The sequence below is a fragment of the Sebastes fasciatus genome, chromosome 3 (assembly GCF_043250625.1).
Source record: "Sebastes fasciatus isolate fSebFas1 chromosome 3, fSebFas1.pri, whole genome shotgun sequence".
NCBI lineage: Eukaryota > Metazoa > Chordata > Actinopteri > Perciformes > Sebastidae > Sebastes > Sebastes fasciatus.
Genome location: NC_133797.1, coordinates 34477189 through 34501195, shown reverse-complemented (window position 1 = coordinate 34501195; position 24007 = coordinate 34477189). Strand labels below are relative to the sequence as shown.

General features: G+C 40.2%; 3 protein-coding genes across 7 annotated transcripts in view; 1 reads left to right on the top strand and 2 right to left on the bottom strand.

Annotated features, from left to right (window-relative positions):
* LOC141764872 (lysozyme g-like) overlaps nucleotides 1-2090 on the top strand; it is a 10418-nt gene extending 8328 nt beyond the window's left edge. For 2 of the 3 annotated variants that reach the window (XM_074630531.1, XM_074630532.1), the window contains 2 exons: nucleotides 1624-1774; nucleotides 1859-2090. In XM_074630531.1, coding sequence (XP_074486632.1) covers nucleotides 1624-1774; nucleotides 1859-1995 — 288 coding nt within the window. In that variant the 3' untranslated portion in view covers nucleotides 1996-2090. Of the gene's footprint in view, nucleotides 1-371; nucleotides 450-591; nucleotides 813-1623; nucleotides 1775-1858 lie in introns of all 3 variants that reach the window. The other variant, XM_074630530.1, reaches the window with a different exon arrangement.
* Nucleotides 863-13294, bottom strand: LOC141764871 (uncharacterized). The gene is made up of 6 exons (XM_074630529.1): nucleotides 12910-13294; nucleotides 6611-6838; nucleotides 6099-6346; nucleotides 4573-4689; nucleotides 4286-4451; nucleotides 863-2647 (listed from the first exon to the last, which is right to left on the bottom strand). Exons 2-6 carry the CDS (start codon nucleotides 6789-6791, stop codon nucleotides 2469-2471), a joined length of 891 nt encoding a protein of 296 aa, XP_074486630.1. The 5' UTR covers nucleotides 6792-6838; nucleotides 12910-13294; the 3' UTR covers nucleotides 863-2468.
* Nucleotides 13295-21875: 8581 nt separating this feature from the next.
* Nucleotides 21876-24007, bottom strand: part of evi5l (ecotropic viral integration site 5 like) — a 39238-nt gene continuing 37106 nt past the window's right edge. For all 3 annotated transcript variants that reach the window (XM_074630526.1, XM_074630527.1, XM_074630528.1), the window contains one exon: nucleotides 21876-23622. In XM_074630526.1, the coding sequence (XP_074486627.1) occupies nucleotides 23305-23622 (318 nt within the window). In that variant the 3' untranslated portion in view covers nucleotides 21876-23304. The remainder of the gene's footprint in view (nucleotides 23623-24007) is intronic.

Below are 24007 nucleotides of genomic sequence, written 5' to 3'. Positions count from 1 at the left end.
CCATAACCCAGGCCTTCCCTCAAGAGGAAACACTGGAACATCTGTGTTTATTATCATGACTATGTCTGTGGTGCTCAATAGTCTCTTTATTAACCCTTTTTGTACATTGTGGTACTTTTGTAGTTCTGTTGTCACCTGTACTCCAAAATGTGTTTTTGTGGTTCTGACACAAACGGTTAAAATGATGTTATATATTATATTATATACGTTTCTGTGCTATTTACCTTCTGAATTATAACTTATTAACGAGAGCTTGTTTGAAATGATTCAACGTTGTCAGCTTTGAAATGTGTAACAGTGAAGTCCCTTGAGCTCCTCATATTTTGTAGGTGTGTACATGAAATTTAATGTACTAAACTGAACATTAACAGGTTACGGCGACATCATGAAGGTTGAAACTTCTGGTGCCTCAAAGGAAACAGCTAAGCAGGACGGCCTGAATTATTCAGGTAAACACTGCAGTGGAGACACTACTGACGATGTAAAGTAATCATCTACACTGTAACTACATCAATACGTTGACAGGAAGATAGATGCATACAGACAGTTTGTTGCACTGAGGCCAAATTCCTGTTTGATTTCTCTCTAAAGGTAAGAAAGCATCACACACCATGGCAAAGACTGATGCAGAAAGAATGGAAGAGTACAGGTCAATGATCAACAGAGTGGGAGAAAAATATGAAATCGCTCCAGCTCTCATTGCTGCCATCATCTCCAGAGAGTCCCGGGCTGGAAATACCATTAAATCACAAGGAGGCTGGGGAGACTACAACCCAGGCAGAAGAGCGCATAACGCCTGGGGACTGATGCAGGTTGTAATAAATACTATTTTACTCACGTCATCTTAATTAATACGATAATACGATACGATAATACTTTATTGTCAGACAAGTCTGAAATTTGTTTTGCATCACAGCAGCTCCATTTGCAACATCACAAAAAGGACAAAGACAAGAAACAAGGATACGTACATTTAAACATTACAATCACAGAAGACGATAGTCAGGGCCCTTCAACGTACATTTGATCTAAGGTTTGAGACTCACTTAATAACTAGAGCTGACAAAGTTAACACGATAATAACGTGTTATGCAAATAGAGTGAAGATACTGGTATCATATTAAACTAGAAAAACCTAAGGAATGCATTGGTATCAACCATGTCATACTAGCTTGTCGTGAAGGAGGTTAAATAACGCTCCAAATTTGTGCAAAATTTTGGCGAGGAAAAACTGGCATGGCCATTTTCAAAGGGGTCCTTTGACCTCTGACCTTAAGATATGTGAATGAAAATGGGTTCTATGGGTACCCACGAGTCTCCCCTTTACAGACATGCCCACTTTATGATAATCACATGCAGTTTTGGGGCAAATCATAGTCAAGTCAGCACACTGACAGCTGTTTTTGCCTGTTGGGCTTCAGTTTGCCATATTATGATTTGAGCATATATACACTCCCATGATGATAAGAGACTTGACAAATCTCCCTTCAAGGTACATTTTGAACAGATAAAAAAAATTTGTGATTAATTTGCGATTAATCATTGACAATCACCAATAAAATATTTTATCGTTTGACAGCCCCAATAACAAGTGTTGATCCCATTTCATGTCCTTTTCTGTAGGTTGATGTTAATCCAGACGGAGGTGGACACACTAAACGTGGTGATTGGGACAGTGAGGAACACCTCTGTCAAGGCACCGAGATCTTGGTTCATTTTATTAAACGTATCCGCGACAAATTTCCTGACTGGAGCACGGAGCAGAAGCTGAAAGGTTGGTTTCACTGAATCAGTTGACTCACACATGCACCAACTCTCTTCACTCTTTGCTTATATTTGTTCTCATTTGTGTCCGCAGGAGGGATAGCAGCCTACAATATGGGGGACGGAAACGTCGACTCCTATGGTAAAGTGGATAAAAAAACAACCGGTGAAGACTACTCCAATGATGTTGTTGCCAGAGCTCAGTGGTACAAAAACAACGATGACTACTAAAACTTGAAGCTCTGAAAAATCTGCTGCAAATTATGATGGAAACACTCTGCAATGTGTGCTGTGCCAAAACTTAAACAAAATAAACACAATTCAAAGCAAAACCACAAATGATATCCTCGTTTATTGCGGTCAGTGTGAAACTTTGGGTTTCTGCCCTCACATGATCACAGATGTGCAGAGAATATGGACGAATCATGTCGGGAAATAAACAAAATTTCACGAAAAAACTCCCATCTCTTATAAACCGACTAATGCCATTCATTGTTTTGTGAGGAACCACATTTGTCATTTTGCTCTTGACATGATGTTAATTAAAAGAAAAAAAGCTAACCTTCTTGTATATAAATATAAAACATTGTTTTTTAACATAAGAGTAACTCAGAATAGCTAGTACTTTTGGGAACAAGTAGTCAACACAGTCAGTAGCTCTGTGTCCTATTAAAAAAAAGGCTGAAGATGTTGACTCGGCTGTGTCAGCGGTAGGTGCAGTGACGCTCCTGGTGCTGCCGAAGGTCCACTTTGCGCTGGAAGCCGTAGAAGCAGCGGGGGCAGCGGTGTGGCCGGTCGTCCCTGTGTTTACGGCTGTGGGTGATGAGGTTGGAGCTCTGGCTGAACGCCTTCCCACATATCTGACACACATGGGGCTTCTCGCCTGGCACACAAACACAGCACGAGTCATTTTAACGCACAGGATTGTTCAAATTGTGTCGATTAAACAGACACTGTGCTGACGTTTTGAAAGTTTTCCCAATTGGTCACCTTACACAATTTCTGACAAGAGGAATAGCACTTAAATGATTTAAGATATAACCTTATTTAATTCACTCGCTTGTTTTGTCCAACCAATATTTCAATAACTCAAGATCGGCAATACGTCATCCAGAGTAGGCTCACGTGACTACCTGTAAGCTAAACAGAAGAGGATGAAACATGTCTCTAAACTTCTACTCTAAAGGTCCCATATTGTAAAAAGTGAGATTTTCCGGTCTTTTACATTATAAAGAAGGTTTAAGTGCTATATAAAAACTGTTAAACTATCAAAAAGCTCAATATACGGAGAAATACCCACAGCCCGTATTCAGAAATTGTGCGTTTGAAACAAGCCGTTAGGATTTCTGTCCATTTGTGATGTCACAAATATACAAGATTTAGACCATTTCATGGTTTTAAACGTAACCATTCTAAATGTGTCCCAGTTTATTTCCTGTTGCAGCGGATGTAAATAACATCAGCCGACAGGAAGTAAACATGGACCCAAACTATTGCCTAGCAACGCAATTCCTTTGCCATTCCATTGAAATGCACTAAAAACGGAACATTTACGACAGAGGGTAAATACAGGTATGTATATTCAGGCAGACAGTACGAGGAAAATAAAGTGTTTTTTGAACATTACAGCATGTAAACATGTTCTAGTAAAAACACAAAATACAAATATGAACCTGAAAATGAGCATGATATGGGACCTTTAAACAAACCGGTAATAGTAATAACGCTATGCCGAAGAGTTGCTGCGTAGTTGGTTGCACCAACAATAAATCCATAAACGCTGATCTCAGATTTGTTCCCCTGCCATGTCCTAAAAAAGATATAATAGAGGGTCTTTATGGCTCCAAGCTATAGACCAGACCAAAATCGCGTCATCACTGAGGTTGCGCTCCATTTTGGGAGAAAGAAACTCGCCGTCACATGGGACAAAAAGGAAAATGACGAAAAGCTGTTGTGTAGCGGGTTAACCAAGGCTTTCACACTGAGATTTGAGGCACTTACGATACGTTCATATTCACTGTCAGTGTGGTAAATGGCTAAATGAGGCTTGAGTGGGAGGCCGCTGCAGTAATACAGTCACACATTAATGTTACAGCAGACTGTCGTCTCCAACTAAATCTCAGCCTATAGATTAAACAGTTGGCTATTAACAGGTTGGTTATTTACAGACAACGTTCAGCCAAACGGGATTCAATCAAATATGTAGAGATTTCTGGATAAGCAATATCCGGCCACTGTGTTGGACGGGAGAAGACTGAAGGGACATGAAGGCGATCCATCTTAATTTATTAAGGTATCGCAAACGCTCAGGTTCAGGCAAGGTCGCAAAATAATTATTAGACATGTGTATAAAACAGATGTTTGTATAATAAGAGTTGAATGCATATGAATTTGTCAAAACTACAATCCAAACATACGTCAAATTGCATTGAAGTCTTGTGAAGGCCTTGACTTTTTGGGACGTACCCGTATGTGCCGGTCTGATGTACTAAAAACAGCCAAAGGGGACACATGAACCCACCGGTGTGTATGAAGGTGTGTTTCTTCATGTCAGACTTCTGGTGGAAGCGTTTGCCACAGTACTGGCAGGGGTAGGGCCGGGTGTCTGAGTGGATGAGCAGATGAGTGGAGAGCGTGGAGGAGCGCTTGAACACTTTCCCACACACTGTACAGCCAAACGTCCTCTCCTAAAAACACCAGGCATCGTGGTTATGGATTCAGGAGCTTTAGCGATGTCATTATGTGCATGAAATTGATTATATTAGTGTGAGATAGTCCCATATATAAGAAAAGAAATGTGATGCTGACCTTGCCCCTGCATGGCGACCGCTCAGTATCTGTCCTGCTGGACTTGATGTGTGCCGGCGCTCTGCTACCATGACTCCTGCATATGTGAGTCTTCAAACTGGACAGACATGGAAATATCTGCAAAGACAAGATGAACACATTTTTTAACATGTTAAAAAACTAAAGAGATAATTTCAGACTTCAAGAGAGTAGAAAGTGGAAAACTACCTCTAGAAATACCTGGGAAACCAGTTTAAAATGTTTAAAAGTTTACATTTATTGGCACTTTTGACCATTTTGTTACATTTCCAGTTTTGTCTTTTAACTTCCGGTCGCTATACCAGGCGTTTGTAAACTCATATCAAAAGCCTTGGTCCTGATCGGTTCACACAGACTACTATACATTTCCCAAAGCTCGGACCACATGTCCACATTCATGGGGGGTTTATATGACCCGACACCACCACATCCACTGTGTGTTGCTGCAGTAGCTTGTTAAAAATTGCAGGAGCACTGATGATTAATATATCAGTATGATGAGAATACTTTGTATTCAGTGGTAATTAGCAACTTGCTTGCTAGATGGTGGACATTGTAGGCTAATCATTATATCAGTTTATCAATAGCAGCATTGCAAGTCTGTTAACATGCTGACATTTCATTCAGCTCAAAGCACCACTTTTAGTTCAGTCTCATAGACTGTCGTGTTAGCTAATGGTTTACTTTGTCGTTTTTAATGTGGAATGTTTTTTTTTTTTTACTTTATGTTTTATATTCATAGTATTTGAATATGCTTTATTTATGTGATGATTTATGGTGTGCTGAATACTTATTGGCCCCAGTGGTTCCCAAACCTTTTCCCGTCAAGGACCCCTGTTTTAGACCACGGACCCCCATTTGAAATGATTTTGTCCGAAGCTCCCCCATCTGATAGGATTTTTACTTTTAGATGTTTTATTACAAAAAGATTATGAAACCCATGACCAAAATAATAATAATAAGATACATAAGATAAGATAAAATAGAACTTTATTAATCCCAGAGGAAATGATTTTGCCAGAGATGAGAATAAAAAAACACAACTTAAATATAAAGAATTATATTAGATTAGAAATTTAGAAAATAAGAAATACTAACACCAGTGCCTAAAAGAATTACAATAAAAGTAAGATAAATTTAGTAAAATAAGTTAACTAAAATAGAAAAGTAATATTGCGCATGATATTGAAAGAGTAATATTGGTAATAATATTGAAAAAGCAATAAAAAATCATATTTGCATATGCCATTCTGTCATTGTTTTACTTATGGATGGAATTATAGTGAAAATAAATTATTCTCCTTTTTGCTGGGGACTGTAACCTTCTAATCACTTCTAATGGCAATAATGTTTATTAAAACCAACTCAAATTGTATCTTCTAGCTTCCTTTTTCACTTAAGCAATTGTCTTCAGAACAAATATTCATTATAAAGCAGGTGTGTGTCTTAATCCTTCAGAGTTACTGTTGGTCTATAATGTAATCTAATGTAACGGAGGGATGCCATACTTTGCCACAGAGTGGACACTCCTGCCTCGGAGCAGTGGTCTTGGAGCAGCCGCTGCTCCTGGTCTCCCTCAGGATGTGAGGGTGCTGCTGGGTCAAGTCTCCCAGTCCCACAGACAGTTTGTCTGGATATCCTGAGCTCACATGAGGTCTGGACCATACCGCCGGTGTGGGAGGGCGAGACTCCACTTTCTCCACGGCGCTAAACTTATCTGAGTTGACGGGACCGCAGGGCTCAGCAGATCTACGGTCTGAGTATAAAGACACATTTTATGCAACCTTCTGAAACTTTGGATTGAAACACTTTTGAAGAATTGAATAACACGTTATCAGAACTATTTGAATAATGTTGTCATACAACAACCCACCACTGCTGCTTACTATGAATATTTTCTTTTTTTTTTAAGTTATCAAGGAAGCGTTTTGCATATTTTCTGTCTCTGTGAAGTCATGCTTGTGATAAAGGCCTATCTATCTAAACAAACAAACAAACATGAAATAGCTCCGTCACCCACCGTGAGATTTGGGACTGAGTGGCTGAAGGTGCTTGCTGGCAGCAGGAAGATCCTGTTGCAGTAATGCGACGGGCACCACCGGTGTTTCTGTGGTGGAGTACTCCAGGTACGTATCCCAGGACCCCGTCTTTTTTCCAAGGTAGTGCAACCCTCCTTGCTTCACCAAGAAAGAACGAGGCATCACTCAATAGGGACAAAGAACTGCTCTGCAGCCGAAATCAAAGTCATCTAGAGGGTCAAAAATAAAAAATAAAATGAATGCCACTGTCAGTGATGACTTTCAAATGTACACTTTAATTGATTAAAAACAGTTTGCTACACGAGATGAATCTATATTGGCAGATGCTATTAGCACCCAGGTGTCCGTAACCAACAATGCTATTTGCATCCGAACCGGCCACATATTACTGTATGTATATGTATATATGGACTGAATGTATATTTTTCTTAAACCTAACCAAGAGTTTTGTTGCCTAAACCTAACCAAACTGCGACTGAAAACTGAAAATAATTAAAAAAATAGAAAATAACTAGAATGGCACTCGGAGAGCGCAGACCTCCGCCCCCCCTCTCCGTGCTGCGTGCGCAATAATCCACGTGTATTTTTGTTTATGTTGTGATCAGCTGTACGTAGCGGAGCATCTTAAAACACTTCATTCAAACTGGACAGAAACAAAATAAAACTCACCTAAACCGTCGTCGTTACTCTTTCAAACAATCACCAAGTGTGCTTTGGTCGAACTCAACTGTAATTTAACCGAGTTTAATGTGAAAAAAATATTGATTCTACAGTTGTTCCCCCCCACCCACCCCGCTCTCTCTCTATCTCTCTCTCTGAAGGAAAGAGGTGGGGTCATGCGTCATCAACGTATCATCAGCTACACTGTGCATGTGTTATACCCAGAGGTCTTAATGATCAGGCTGATCGGAATCCTCAAAATTTCTGAATCCAGATCATGATCCGGATCACCACCAAGATCTAATGTATTCATTGTGACACACCCCACCCCTCCAAAAAATTCATTCCATCGCGGACTTTTGGAGTAATCCTGCTAACGGACAAACGGACAAACCAACAAACCAAAGCCGGTGAAAAGTCAGCTAAGTGTGAAAAATAGGCTTCTCGTGGAGCTCAAACTCCAGTCTCAAGAGCAAAAGCCCCGAGTGTGACCCATTCATCCACTGCAACGTTCTCTTTGCATGGACTTTGTTGCTCTTTTTATTATTATTACTGGGTGTAAATAGCCAAATAACTGCTGTGTGACTATTCTCACTTGGGTACAAATAGACACTCCGTTACTTATTTGTATAAGTTTGGAAAACTAAGCTAGTGGAACTTAGTATCTCTCTGCAGCAGTACAGTTCACATGTACTGCACCACCTGATGACGGACCCAAAGGGTGACACGTGATATTCGTATTGCCCAAAAGAGGGCAGCAGAACCATACATTCAATAGTTTGTTTCCTGCTTGAATCAGTATATATACTACATAAACATACTGTAGATTTGTTGATTAAACAGAGAAAGAATGGGGTCATAAGAAGATGTTTGGTGTTGACAAAATGTACATTATAATGTCATGACTAGCAGCTGGTTCACATTTTGTTGTTACAGATGATATTACATTGCTTTTGGGTTTTTATGTTGCTTTTTTGCCACCATTTAATACATGACATAGATATATGATGACAATTAAAAAAATAAAAAGGTAACACTTCCTTTTACAGGTTTGCAAATTTCATGATGATTAGGTGATAATTAGTAAAGTAACCTATTTGAAATTTCTTTGGAATTACTGCCAAGTTACCCCAATATTTAACTCAAAATGTATTGAAAATTACTTAAAAAAAAACATTATTTATTAATTACATTCCGCTATTTCCCAATAGCTGATAATTTATTTAATACATTTCCAGGAAAAGAATACAAAGTTAATTGATATGCTTTATTTCCATGTCTGCTGATAAATACATAATAATAAGCAAATAACTTATTTGAAATTTCTTTAAAAAAACTCCCTGAATCACAACATCAGCTACCAGGTTACATTTGTGTAGACAATAAGTCACACAATGGTGAGATTTGTGTCTGATCAGAAGTGTCTTCGGTTAGTTTTGGTTTTCCACCTCCGATGAAGAGCAGCCGCTTCTCAAGCCTAAGGGCCCCATTTTAACCATTATATGCTATTTTAGCTTGTAATTATTAAATAATGTTTATGTTAAACAAATTTTCGATACGTTTTTAGGTAAATATTGGGGTAACTTGGCAGTAATTCCAAAGATATTTCAAATAGGTTACTTTCTAATTATCACCTAATTACCATGAAATTTGCGGACCTGTAAAACAAAGTGTTACCAATAAAAATGTTAAATAAAGTTACCCTAAAAGAGTGCTTCTCAACCTGGGGGTCGGGACCCCCAAGGAGATCGCAAGATAATTTCTGAGGGTCGCCAGATGGTTGTGGAGAAAAACATAAAATAACATATAATAAAAAAAGGCAAAGTTTTGCGTGTACATGATTTTCTAGACAGGGATTTTCGGCAGGAACGCATCAAATAAATTATCGACAGTACTTGGAGCACAGTGGACAACGCCAAGGTGCTAGCTGTTAAAACTGAACAAAACTGTCATCACAAACTAAGCATTATTTATTTATCCAACATTTATTAATCAGAACATTCACAATAATCACTCAAAATCAGCTGTTTACACCGGGAAGGGGGGTCGCGGACACCAACCTGATTAATCTGGGGTGTCGTGACTCTAAAAGGTTGAGAAGCACTGCAATAAAATAAAATGATTCTCTTAAAGGACCAGTGTGAAACAATTAGGGAGATCTATTGGGAAAAAAGGAATATAATATTAATAAGTATGTTTTCTTTAGTGTATAATCAGCTAGAAATAAGAATTGTTGTGTTTTCGTTAGCTTAGAATGAGCCGTTTATATCTACTTAGGGAGCAGGTCCTCTCTTCACAGAATCTGCCATGTCCGGAGTCGATAACGTTACTCGCTACCATCACCGCTGCTCTCTCTCTCTCTTGCTTCACCACTCACTGTACACACACACACACACACTACACACTGGCTCTGCTCCAGATGGCTGTTTTTTGCGTCGGCCACCGTAGCTCTCCAACACGCTTGGCACACGGGAGAGGCTTCAGTTGGTTGCAATCTCATCACCTCACCACTAGATACCGCCAGATCCTACACACTGCTCCTTTAAGTATCAGGCCCTTTATTGAGTGACAGTGAAGTTACTTGCACAGATGTTTTCATACCAGGGTGCTCTAGACAAGGTTTTCATCATGGACTTCTCTGTCTGGGTTTTGGTCTGATCATTTGTCATCATATTCCCTCTTTTAAATATTGTTTGACAAACTCTAGCTACAATGGTAAAGCGCTTTTCTAGTCTTCCGACCACTCAAAGCGCTTTACACTACATGTCAGCATTCACCCATTCACACAAACATTCATATACTGATGGCAGAGGCTGCCATGCAATGTGCCAACCTGCACCATCAGGATCTAATCTAACTACTCAGTCACACACAGATGGCACAGCCTTCGGGAGCAATTTGGGGTTCAGTATCTTGCTCAAGGAAACTTTGACATGCCGGGGATCAAACCTCCGATCTTCCGATTGGTGGACAACCTGCCTCTACCTCTGAGCTACAGCCGTCTGTCAGATGCTCTTTAGTCAGCAGAGGGTTATTGACACTAAACGCCTCATTACTGCTGGGATGTTTCTCCCATGAGTGGAGTTTCTGTTAAGCTACATTCACACTGCAGGTGAAAGTCTGGTTGAAACTGACATTTCAACCTACATTCACTACAAACCTACCATGTGTGACAATGTGACACACACAGCCATATCAGAATTGCAAATATATCACTTAACTGTCACACATTTCATGACTCAGTGTTAGCACTGGAGCAAAGGTGAAGCTGCAGCGGAGGAGTTCAGTGAAATAACAGTAAAACAAATCTTAAAGACTTGAATAAAACAAGCTGCTGTAAATTGTTTTCCATCTTCACCTACTCTCCCTCTTTAGAAAAGATGGCAGTACAGCGTCACTCCATTAGAGGACAGACATCTCGCTTTTACAAAATAATGGTGGACAGCTCCCAGGTCTAGTCATAAAAAATAAAAAGGCTTGCGTAAACATAAATGACGAGATGGCTGCAGAGGATTGGTAAGAGATTGATTCTGTTATGCTACATGTATAAGGTTGTCTGCAGTGGTGGAAGAAGTAATCAAATACAAAAATACCAATATAATAATGTAGAAGTACTCTGCTACGAGTACAAGTCAAAAGTCTAAATCAAAAATACTCGCTCTGCAGAAAAATGGCTCCTGTGGATTTTACATTATTATATATTACATTATAAGATTGTTAATACTGATGCACGTGGAGCTAGTTTTAAACACTTTATATACAGTTAGTTAGTCTAGGCCAGTGGTTCCAAACCTAGGGGTCAGGAGCCTTCAAAGGGTCAAAAGGTAAATCTGAGGGGTCGTTAGATAAATAAAATAAATAAATAAATGAACTCGGCTACACAAATCTGAATATTTTGGACTTTTCTCTAATCGCTTTCTTTGTTTAACATTGGATCACAGCGTGAGTGTTCTTAGGTACTCCTAAATATTATATTAATATTACTAAAATAATTACTTTATTAATTCCCAGGGGGGATATTCAATTTTATTATCTCTATTTACACCAGTGGTTCTCAACCTTTTCGGGTCGCGACCCTCCAGAATAATCCGGTTGGTGTTCATGACCCCCTCGCCTGGTGTAACGCGCCTCCCCCTGCTGATTTTCAGTGATTATTATGAGTGTTCTGATTAATAAATGTAAGTTAAATAAATAATGCTTAGTTTGTGATGACAGTTTTGTTTAGTTTTAACAGCTAGCACCTTGGGATTGTCCAATGTGCTCCAGGTACTGTGGCTTTTCGATGCTTTCCGTGACTTTTTCTAGAAGTCCTCCGACTCATGTGCACACACACTTTCACTCTCACAAACACACTCAATAAAATCTATTCTAAGGCTAATTATATCATTGGTACAGGCGATGTAATGTAAAAATCACTCCCCGGTCTAAAACACAATATTTTATTTTATTTTTTTCTCCACAAAAATCTGGCATCCCCCAGAAATTATCTCGCGACCCCTTGGAGGTCAAACCGACCACCCTCCAGTTCATACATATATATACATATGCTATTTTTCAAAAAATCAAATAAGTATGTGTTTGAAATAAAGAAGCTGCTACGTGGAACTTAGTTTGCGTGATGATGACATATATTCAGTTATTAATTTCATTCGAATACTTCTTTGCATGAGCATGTCTGGTGTTAAATCTTTTGTTTTTTGGTGCCGTTTAGTTCAGAAGGACGTCGTGTTCAAACTGGTGTTGAATATTGAACCATCAACTCGATGTTAACAGTCAAACACAATGTGGCCAATATTCCCCGTCATCTTCAGGAAGGGTCGAGGTGTTTCAGACCTTCATTCATTTTATAATGACACAAGTTTCAATGGTTTGTTTCTACATCGACCTCTTTGGCTTTGTTTTCACTCGAGCAGACAACAACAAATCAAATGAATTTGGACTCTAATCAAGATACTTTATAAGGATTACTAAAGAAACAAGACATCCATAAGTTACATTTTTTTCTGTTGCTCAATCTAAAAACACTTTAAACATTTTTTAAAAGCTGTTTGATGTGGGATTTGTTGTGTTTTTGTGTATACAGGTAGCAACAATATGCAAGTTAAAATTAAAATGTGAAAAAATGGAAATTTGTTAGTGACAAGCACATTATAGAACGCGTTACAATGCTATTGACAGCTCTCTTTGTGCTTCATATTTCATTTGAACTGCGTCAGTGATCGCTCATAAACAATCGTGTTTGTGATCTCTGATATTCACTATAAGATAACTGACATTTAAAAACAATCTTGTTGCTATTTGTGCTTCTTTTAGCTGAACTGGAACAATTAAGGGAAAAAGATCCACATGGCCACATGGAGATAAATACAAAACAAGATGATTATCATCTGAATTCATAAAGAAAAGTTTGTTGAATGTAGATTAATTCCTTCTGAAATAATTCAACAGTTTGTTTCGGCCCTAATATTTGTACCTAAACGTCTAAGTTAGGACAAATCTACATTAGTCATTATGTTTAAATTAATCATGTTAAATGGAAAACATAAACATCAACAAACCAAAACTGTAGCTTTCATTTAACCAGAAGATAGTTTTCAGAAATAAATGTGCAAATACTCACCAGATTTTTACATCCCTCCAGTTCTTCTTAATGTCACACACCAATAATTGAACTGAGATAGTAGTCCTGTAACACAATGTGAAGTCAGTGTGTCACATGTGAGGTCAGTCTGGATTGTGAGCCGTTGATGTTCTCTGCAGGTCGGTGTGATGATGAGGTTAAAGAAGGACGAGGAAGTGCTTCAGCTCTGACACCTCTGAGCCGACAACCACACACTGCTTCCTCACACACAAACCCAAACACTGCACACTCACAACAGCACTAAATCTGTCCAGCTCAACTTAAAAAAAACATTTTTGGTGCAAAATTGTGGATGTTGCAGCGGTGCACAAACTAAACACAGCATCAGATCACTCTAGGGAAGACAGATAAAGCCGGTGCGAGACAGGGGGGAGGACGCCTGTGCTGAAAATTCTTCAGAAAGTGTTGACACACTGCATGTTGACACACTGATGTTACAAAATAACCATTGAGGTCAAGTTAAAAAGAAGCTGGCTGATGCAACAGCGATTCCCTTCTATAGTATTCAATGAGAACATAACGTGCATTAATGAGAAAGAGACACCGCGAGAGGAAATGTGTATAAAGGTGTTAAAAAAACAAAAACAATAAGCCACATCACTGCTCTGACATGTTCCTTCAATATGATGAACATGGACACTGCAGCTTATTTTGAGCATCAATCCCAAATACACCATCCTGCTGCCAACAATACTCCACAGGTCACTAAATGTGTATCAATCCGCTGCTGAAAGTAGGTCCCAACAAATGCACTTTTTACTCCTATTTACAAACTACAGTGGCTAGCTGTTTTAGGAAATGACTGGGTCTATCTAAATATTTATATATATATCTTCAGTAGAAGACTTTGAGTAAGGGAGTCGGAAGCATTGAGATATGTTTGACACTGGTGCCAACAGACAATGGACTCAATAACTAAACTCTATCTTTAGTCCAAGAACAAGCAAAGGTATCCAAAACGCTTGGCTAAAGGCTGAGTCTAAATATACAGAAGTAACGGCTAAATCACAATTGGAAGTCACTGGGAACAAAAGGCTGGAGCGCTACGGACGAACTGGCAACAGACGAGGCGAGCACAAAGACTACACAGGGGAGGTAATGCGGGACAGTTGGAACTAATCAGGGCGGGGCAGGTTATCACACAGGCGGGAAACACACAAGGACAGAAAGTGAATGTATCTGAAACTGAAGACAAAGGTGAGTCTATCAAAATAAAACAGGAATAATAACTGAAAACTGGAAACAAGGAAAACGGATTTGACCGATGATGGACTTATTGATTAGCCTATTGAATAAGGCCAGCTTTATCCTTACTAAAGAAATCTTCCAGTTATTATTTTCAGCTATATTTTCAGTGACGGAAGTAGGGCTGTCGACGTTAACGCGAAAAATAATGCAGTAATGCAAATTCGTTTTAACGGCACTAATTTCTTTAACGCATTAAAACGCAATCGATCTTTCGGAGGTTGTAGCGGGCTCATTTTACAGCTAGAGTGAAGATACTGACATCACTAAGACCTGCTCTATATATAAAGCATCTCGAGATAACTTCTGTTATGATTTGACGCTATATAAAAATAAATTGAATTGAATTGAATTAAATATGAAACTCTGAGGAATCCATTGGTACCAACCATGTCATACTAGCTTGTCGTGAAGGAGGTTAAATAACGCTCCAAACTTACGCTAAATTTTGGTGAGGAAAAACTGTCATGGCCATTTTCAAAGGGGTCCCTTGACCTCTGACCTCAAGATATGTGAATGAAAATGGGTTCTATGGTTACCCACGAGTCTCCCCTTTACAGACATGCCCACTTTATGATAATCACATACAGTTTGGGGCAAGTCATAGTCAAGTCAGCACACTGACACACTGACGTTGCCTGTTGGGCTGCAGTTTGCCATGTTATGATTGAGCATATTTTTTATGTTAAATGCAGTACCTGTGAGGGCTTCTCGACAATATTTGTCATTTATTTGTGTTGTTAATTGATTTCTAATGATAAATATATACATTACATTTGCATAAAGCAGCATATTTGCCCACTCCCATGTTGATAAGAGTATTAAATACTTGACAAATCTCCATTTAAGGTACATTTTGAACAGATAAAAAAGGTACGATATATTTGCGACAATCTTAATCGCGATTACTAATTTTTATCAATTGACAGCCCTAAAAGGAAGACATGACTTTGGTTCTAGATTTGACATCACGTAGCGTAACTTATTTATACAAAGATTGGGTGACGTAATTGGACTCAATTTAAAAGTGCTGTCTCAGCTCAAAAGTCTACAACAGATCATTTCAAATGTGTTAAAGCTTGAAAGTCCAGAGAACTGTTAAGTTTGGGCGCTTCATGTTAATAAAAAAATATCATTTACCCACCTAGATTTTAGACACTGATAAAACTATGCTTTCCTGAATTGAGTTGCAACAGCACTACCAACGAACTATGAACAGGAAGTCACTGTACCGTCAAATGCCAAAAATAACTCAAAAGTCACGGTGCCACATATTCGTGATCATTGCCTGCCGAGGCTTAAAGTTCACCAGAGTTGAACTCCACACAAATGTGAAGATGTGAATTTGCGTCGCCACTGAAAGCAAATGTTTTTTTTGCCCCTTTGCTTACATAGAACGGAGATAGTAGTTTTCATGCAGTTTAGAAAAGTGGGAAATATTCAGTTATGCTAATCTACCTATCTAAACTGCTATCAGTATAACATTTTGTAATTAGAGGTAGCCTATATTGTGTTAATTTAGTGAAATGTCATTTTACATCATTGTTAAACAGCATTTTGACCGGGTCAGATGCGTTGACCCTCTTGTATGTTACCTCTTTTAATCTTCAATCTAAGCAAGACATGTATTAGCAAGCTAACATTAGCTTTGTTAGTTCAATTAGCTTCACCTGGCAGTTACTGGGTCTAAATATAATTACATAAAAACTTGTTAGTGTGGCGCAACCTGTTTTAAAGGTGCTAAATACGGAATTGGGAGCACTTCTATTGCCTCTCAAGAGCTCTCAACACGGCGACGGTGAGCTAATGGCTCGCAGCCAAGCCCCCAGGAAGCGCGCTGGTCGTTGATACCAATTTTCATAGTGGCCAAACAGTGGTACGGCAACTTCCGTATCCGTCACGTGATGCCATTGGGCCCAAAAATACTTTTTCCCATAGACTTGCATTGGGAAAGAGACGTCTGTAACTCAGCAGATATTTTTTTTGAGGTACGAACACTTGAATAGCTATTATTTAAATCATTAGGTCCTAAAAGTTGTAAAATGCACTAATAGCTGAATCCAGAGTTATTTTCCTTCCTCTGTTCATGTGAATGAGACCCAGACCGAGGCTGGAGCGAGGGCTGGGAGGCGGAGTTTGCAAGCCGTGACGACAGCATGATGGCTGTGACCCTGTGACCCCGTGACCGAGCTACTGCGCCTGCTCCATGGGCCCAGCAGATGCGTTAGATCGCCTGGAAGATCCGGGTGCTTTTCAACTCGGAAGTCGAGCCATTTTGGCTTCATGCGCCACCGAGCAACTTTCATAGGAATGAACGGGGCCCCGCCTCCAACGCTGTATCCAGTTCTCTTAATACATCCATGCCCGCAGCTAACAGGTTCCTACGCTTTCATGACGACAGCGTCAGCCGGGGCGGCGTTATCTCCTGTAACCGCTGTATGAGAGCAGGGCCGTGAGCCAGTGGGGCACGCTCACATGCACGGACATGCACTAAAAACATGCGCGGTCACCCCATCTATGATAACAAAGCACAGAGAAGCTCAGATTACAACACACACAGAGGGAGAGTGACTTCATTCTCTGCTCAGGTAGACATTTCCCCTCTATATCTTTCATGTCTGGATATCATATTTAGCATCTTTGATGTAGTGATGATTAGATCTCGACAAAGCTAAGTTAACGCTAAGCTAATGTTCAACATTAGAGTAAATAGGCTATTTTCCCCTAGTAATAAACAACAACAACACAATCAGGCCTTTGCAAAGGTGCAATGTCAAAGTTTATTTTGTATCATTCATACGATACAGAACACTGAAATGTATTTTTTCCCCATCATACTGGAATTTATATAATCTTTACTGTCATTTAATATATTTGATAACAACATCAGTTGAATTGCAAGACAGAAAGAGAGAGGGTGGGCAAGGTTCCTGGGTATGATGCTGTGGATATCAAACAGTCGTCACATACAGCACATAAATCTGAGAAATCCTACACCAGACTAACCGGGATGAACACCGTCTGTGAGGAAGAACTCACACGTGACACACTGTTTTGCACTTATTTCCTGCTTTCAAATCAGTTAAAACGTGTTGATGTTCCAGTTTCAAGATGATGCATCTGGAGCAACACAGTGTGATCGTGTTTCCGTCCACACACGTTATATTACATGGCTGTTTAATGAAGGGCTGTTATGGCTGACATGTCGATGACACCCTCGTTAAACATACATGTCATGTAGCTCTAGTGTGTAAATCTACCTACCTTTATGGCACATTATGATGTTTAATCGTGTCACGTAATGCTGTTAGCAGGAGAAACCAAAGTACTGATGGTAATTATAAAAATAATATTAAGGATGAGAGCTAGTTCCATATTCAAAAGTAATTTACAAACATATCAAAATGTTTTCGTCACAGTAGATAGTATTTAGACAGTGGTGAGAACAGAGCACCATCACTGAACAGCAGTGTACAGATGTGTTATAATGTGTTGAAGGACATGTAATGACCACTAATCTGATTCCAGTCCTGAATGAAAACTTCCTACTATTAGTTTATGCATTTTAATTGTTTGACTGAAATCCAAACTGAAATATTAAAGTTATGATCCTTAAGATTTCAGTCGTGGTGGGTCTGGCAACACCCGTGGTTAGTGGTGGTCATGGTCAAACGCGTTATGATAATATGGCTCCCAGAGATCAGGTTGAAACATGCTTTTGAGCGGTTACTCTGTCAGAAATGCAACAGAAGAAGACAAACGTGTCCATATGTTTACAGCGCAGCCAAATAAATCATGGGCTGAGAGGATTTATCTCTTGTTTTGATAAAGAAGACGGTAAAGTAAGCGGCAACCTCCGGCGCTAAGAAGCCTATATGGAAGTGCCAAAAACTGCCGTTCTTCAAGAGGCCACTTGAGGCTGGCTCCGAGCGAGTCAATCTCCATAGACTCCCATGTTAGAATGCTCAACTTTACAGCAGAAATAAACATGTTTACAGCCTGGTAAAAAAAACGGTTTTGGTCACTATAGCTAATTTCCCCATTCATGACAACTGTACGGGGGTGGATTTTGATGTTACTCACCAGTTTAAATTATAATAAGGCTTAAAATTATGCATAATTGAGGGCGAGGCCACTTTGAGTGACAGGTGGGTCCGTACCAGGTCGCTAGCCGCCAGCCGTCTGCTCTGCTGAGTCACCTCAGCTCCACCGCTTTGCTCATTCTTGGGGTCGTTCTAGAAGCTAACCCCCAAGTGGCGAAACTCTCACGAGATGGTTAAAGCTGGGAATACACTGTACGATTTTAGCCCGTTTCTGGCCGCACGACTCATTTTAGAGCCGGACCAAATTTCAGCTTTGTCGAATGTCGTTTGCCGTGCAGTGTACAGGGGGGACCGAAGACCGATTAACTCCTCCCGACCGGCCATCGGACGACATGTCGGAAATTTTGGTCGGCCGTCCACAGGCTCTCGCAGAGTTGAAGCAGAGCCACAAGCCGATTCCCCAACGTCAGCGCCTTTTTTCTCCTCTTTTTTACAGTAATCAGAGCGTAGCTACCATGATAACAATGTACAATAGATAATCCTTTAGTAAGCTAGCTTATCTCCAATTCTTTCTGCCAAATGGACAATACAATCCATACTGTTCACGTCTTCCTAGCCACCTACGAGTCCATATACGCCAGCGCATCTTTTTTTTGACGTTTCAGCAGACAGGATGGCACAGATGATCAAGGCAACACGTTTCTGCCTCATTAGCATTGCAACCAAACAAACTTTACCTGCCTCGGAGCTTTCAAACGAATCTTTATTGACAACTGTCAACAGCCAGAATGGCCCGTAGGAGCAGACAGGCTGTTTTACACGTACAGTGTGAGCACATAAATCGTGAGCTTTGGCTTCACATCGCAAACGATCTACTAGTACAGTAGGAATAAGAAGTATACAACAACATTTCTAAAATCGTACAGTGTGTGGCCAGCTTTAGGTTAGGCATTGACATGGAATGGTTAGGAGAGGTCGTCGGGCCGCGAGTCTCGCGAGAGTTATCGGACGTTTTTGTAACTTGGGGTTTACCTTCTAGACATGACCCATGTTTGGATTAGAGGGCAGTTAGGCTGTGTCGACACTGCCAAGATGGCGATGGCTGGAGCCCCCCACATCATCCTGACCCACATTGAGCTTCTCAACGGCTCTTGAAAGCTAGGGGCGACGTCACGGAGACTACGTATAATCTATGGGGTCAAGTTATGCTTGAAAAGAAGTAGTTCGTACAGTGTGTTGTCTGACCACGTCGGAAGGTAAAACGTGGTCATAGCTGTTTCGAACAGCCACACTTGAAGTCCGTCTGTCATAAAGAAGGAGAGACGCAATATTTAAATTGTGTGCACATCAATCAATTGACCGAAATAGTTGTCAAGAATGAATTTCAAACCCAGCTGATATTCCAGATCTATTTCGCCATCCTTCAAGCAGTTCTGACAGAGTATACCGCCACCTTAAAAGAAGACGGTCAACAATGTTTTCCGACTCATGTTCCAATGTTGCCTTGAACATTACATGAAAAGCAACAAGAACTCACTGACTTATATCTTCTCATCATCATCATCATCATATCCAGTACATGAATCTATCTTTTTCCTGTAAATCCTTTGAATCCCACAAGGGAAAGACGGACACCACCAGTAACAATGCAAATATAGAAAGGCAATTACAGAATGTAAGTGCATTGAATCAATAAATAAGATTAAAAGAAAAGAGGCTTGATAGAAAGATCTTAAGGATTATAACTTCAAGTGAGAAAATCCGCCAGTTATGACCCAAAGTAAATTATTCAAAGGGCCTAAATCTCATGCTCAACAGAGCCGATGTCAGTCTGTACATACTAAGAACGAACTCAAGTTTGTACAACGCTCATTTGGTCTGACAATATCCAAACACTGATTTCAGTGTAGAGATTTCAGTTGCTACACCCACCCATGACCAATAAGAGGCTGTTATTTGCAACAGCATGGTGGGCAAACCAACATCCTCTTCAGCTCTTTGATGATCCAATTTCCTTATTTCTTGGAAAATGGCAATAATTCTCTCCTTTACCCGTCCCTCATTTGTATTGCACAAAAAATGTTAGTGATGCCTTTAGAGAATTTTTTAGAGAAAATCCTTCAACAGCACAATACAAAGTCAGGATGGATAATCTTGGAGCACTTAGATAATGTCAATGTCCCTCTGAAGAGCTGAATATAATAAGAAATGATCCCACCATGAATCCATTCATCCACACCGTCTCTCACTGCTTTAATGCCACGAGCAGACACTTCCTCTTTCTCTGTAGTGCAAAAAGCAGATCACTGCTCTACATAACGACACCCTGTTTGATAAAACTATACACGCTCACCATCTTCAGCAAGACTGGACTGACAGTGATACAGCTTTAAATCTCATCCATATACTTTTCTTCCTGTAACACTGTATATTTCATATCTCTGCATACATTTTTTTTTCTTTTACACAGAATATATTAATGTTTGATATGTAAAATATTTTCCACCCACACACACTCTCTCTGTTGGCATCCTTACGATATGAACGGCTCCCTCCTCTTTCGTTGGCCCACATGCTGCAGTTTTAGCTGTCAAAAAAAGTGATATGAGCGCATGAACTGGTGATTCCAGATCAGCGCTGTTAACCTGGATTTCTTTTGGCTTGTATGGGACACTGATAATTAAAGGAATTGTTTGACATTTTGGGGAAATACGCTGAGAGGACTGACACCACTCTCATGTCTGTGTGTTAAATATGAAGCTACAAGCCAGGAGATGGTTAGCATAGCTTAGCATAAAGACTGGGAACGGGGGGAAACAGCTAGCCTGGCTCCGTCCAAAGGTTAAATCTCTAACACTAAATAACCAACTTATCCTCAAACAACGGTTAGTCCTCATTTTTCGGGAGTTCTCCAACAAATGTCCAGCAAAACGTGTCAATTTCAGCTAGTTACATGCCTACAGTCTTTTCAAAATAAACTTCCTTCTTCACAGGAAACTACTTGGTTAGGTTTAGGCGACAAAACCACTTGGTTAGGTTTAGAAAAAGATCCTGGTTTGGGTTAAAATAACTACGGAGGTGGCGTCACATGGGTGAAAGTCCGATGTTTTTGGACACACCCATCCATCCAGACCTCATCCCTGCGCAGAGTTTGTCGTTCTTTGTACGTCCTGGTTCACGATTACGTGGATTAGGCAACATACGAATCACAGTGCATCACTTTACAGAGGTAGCTATAGCTACGAACAGTGTACAAGGACAGCCTGAATTAATTAACAAGTATCTTGTTTGCTTAAAGCGACTAAAATCGCACTTTTGAAATAAATGGGAAATATCAAATTCTTCTTTTTACAAGTTAAACGTTTGATAATAAAATGCGTTTTTTGCTCCATTCAATACTGTCAGGGTTTTTACAAGCTGCTTCAGCCTCCCTTGGTCCAGTATGACCATTAGCTTATAATGCTGAGATAATGTTAGCAAACCTTACGTAGATGTTGCATTGGTTTTGTAGTTGTAATTGACATTACGGAGTCAGTTTACTGACTTTATGACCCTTCTCTAATGTTACTTTAGCGCTTACCATTATACCACTTGTAGCCACAATTGGGTTACTTAGTTCCGTCAAAAACTGTGTGAAAACGAGTTTACGTGCTGGGCTTTTTCTTGACTGTGCACAGGAAGTTACTACACCCGACTAAGCTAAGCTAAGCATCTCCTGGCTGTAGCTTCATATTTAACAGACAGATTGGAGAGCGGTGTCTCAAACTCTCAGCAGGAAAGCAAATAAACGTCCTAAAATATCAAACTGTTCCTTTAACTCGCACATAAACAATGATCATGCTCGGTTTTGAAGAAAACCTCCCATCACTGCTAAATGTCGAGAAGCTCCAGGGAGGAATCAGTTTTCAGATTTGATCAGTCTACACGGTCAACCTAATCTAGTGGGAAACAGGAGGTTTCATGTTCACCTCACAAAGATTACAAAACAAAACAAAAAAAGGAACAACAGAAAGAACAAAATGGAAGAAATCCAAAATCATAGCAGCACATTTTCCGTCTCTGAAACACTCAGTGTCACAGCGAACCTGTAACGGACGACTAGTTGGCACAAAGGACGGTGTAGAAAGTTTGGCCTCTGTCGGTATCTCTCCTATAGTTTCATATAGATATATAAAATATTTTAAAAAATATCAAAATAAATTACAACATATAAATAAAAAAAAACAACAAAATATTTGGCAACATTGAGTTTCTTCCTTCCTTGTTCTGTGGGGGTTATGATGAATATGCTTTGACATGAGCCACAGACGCAGACAACACACACATTTAGTATGTTAAAGCGTTCACGATTCATGAATGAATGCCATCTTGTGATATCCCTACGGTTTGATGGGTACGTATTCCTACAATGCACCTCTCCTCTCTCATACTCACTACCTGTTACGTCTTCTTTTTAACTGAGAGGTAAATGGATGGCTGATAGAAGTTTTTTTTGTGCGTGTCTTCCTAACGAGAGCATAACAAGGGAAAAGAGAGGATAAAGATGTATTTAACTCTGAACCAATCAGGAAGGAGGTTTCATGTAAGGGTAGACAGAGCATACAGTGTGTCAAGTGTCCATCAGTCAGTTTATGGGGTTTATGAGGGAAGAGTTTATTTTCTGTCTACCCGGGTTTCACTCCTCGTCACAGTCACAGGTTCAGGTCCAGTGGTCGATCTCGAGCAGCGAGAGGCAACAACAGTCTTGCTGGTCCGGTTTCAGTCCCTATGTTTGTGTTTAGATGGTCTCTGGCGCAGTTACACATGGGAACAAGGAGAGAGGCTTTACATTACCTCTTCGTCAGGGAACACGGGATCCGACAGTGTGGGGAACATGGTGGTGGAGCGGAGAGACAGCGGGTAGTGATGATCAGAAGAGGTCCAATCAATGCCACTATGTCTGCATCAAGTTAAAAGGTAAACACTGGAAAAGCCAAGGAGGAGGACTGGATTGGATGATACAGCCCCAGTTTACAGTAGTAGTCCCGTCCTGAAAAGCTCCAGCGTCTCTTTAGCTCAAAGAAATCCGATGAAACCCCTCCAGGTCTCAGTTATCCAGCACCTCGGCGCACACCATGCTGCCGTAAAGCTGCTGTGGGTCCGGGTGTGTCAGAGCCCGCTCCTCTGGCTCGCTGTCTGTGCTGCCCTCGCTGTCGAGGCGGGCAGACGGGTGACACTGGCCGGACAGGCCGGGGTAAAGGGCGTTGGGAGGCAGCGGGCTGGGGAGGAGGTCCTCGTCTGAGCTCAGATAGTCCCCCTCGGCGGAGGCAGGGCTGGCCAGACAGAGATCCTGGTAGTTGGTGCTTCCACCTCCGCTGCTGACCCTGGAGCTGGGGGTCGCCTTCTGCCCTCGCAACTGCCTGACCTGAATACAGAGAAGGTCTTACTTTAGTCGGCCCTGCAGGGAGGTTTTCTCTATACTTCAGTGGTCTTTTTATTATCAATTTCATCATAATAAATATATGTTAAAATTGCAGTCACAATCAAAACCAACTGGATATTAACGAGGGAGAAATGGACAGGTGAAGGCTTGTTAAAAAAAATTAAAAAATATATATATATAGTCATTGCTTATCTGACGGTTTTATATCATTTCTGTTTACTTCAGATTGTCAATCATCAAGTTGACAAGAATTTGTTGAGGAGGGAAAACATAAAAAGTGAGGAACTTTAAGTGATGTAGTTATTCATATTCCCAGCAAAACATTTGCCCCATCTGTAATTATGACTGCAGATGCCATGTTTCCATG

Excerpts from the sequence above, each read along its gene's own strand:
- LOC141764871 (XM_074630529.1), bottom strand. The coding sequence starts at position 6,791 with ATGCCTCGTTCTTTCTTGGTGAAGCAAGGAGGGTTGCACTACCTTGGA. Across the intron at positions 6,347-6,610 it reads ACTCAGTCCCAAATCTCACG|ACCGTAGATCTGCTGAGCCC; the intron begins GTGGGTGACGGA and ends CTTTATACTCAG. Across the intron at positions 2,648-4,285 it reads ACACACCTTCATACACACCG|GCGAGAAGCCCCATGTGTGT; the intron begins GTGGGTTCATGT and ends TTTGTGTGCCAG.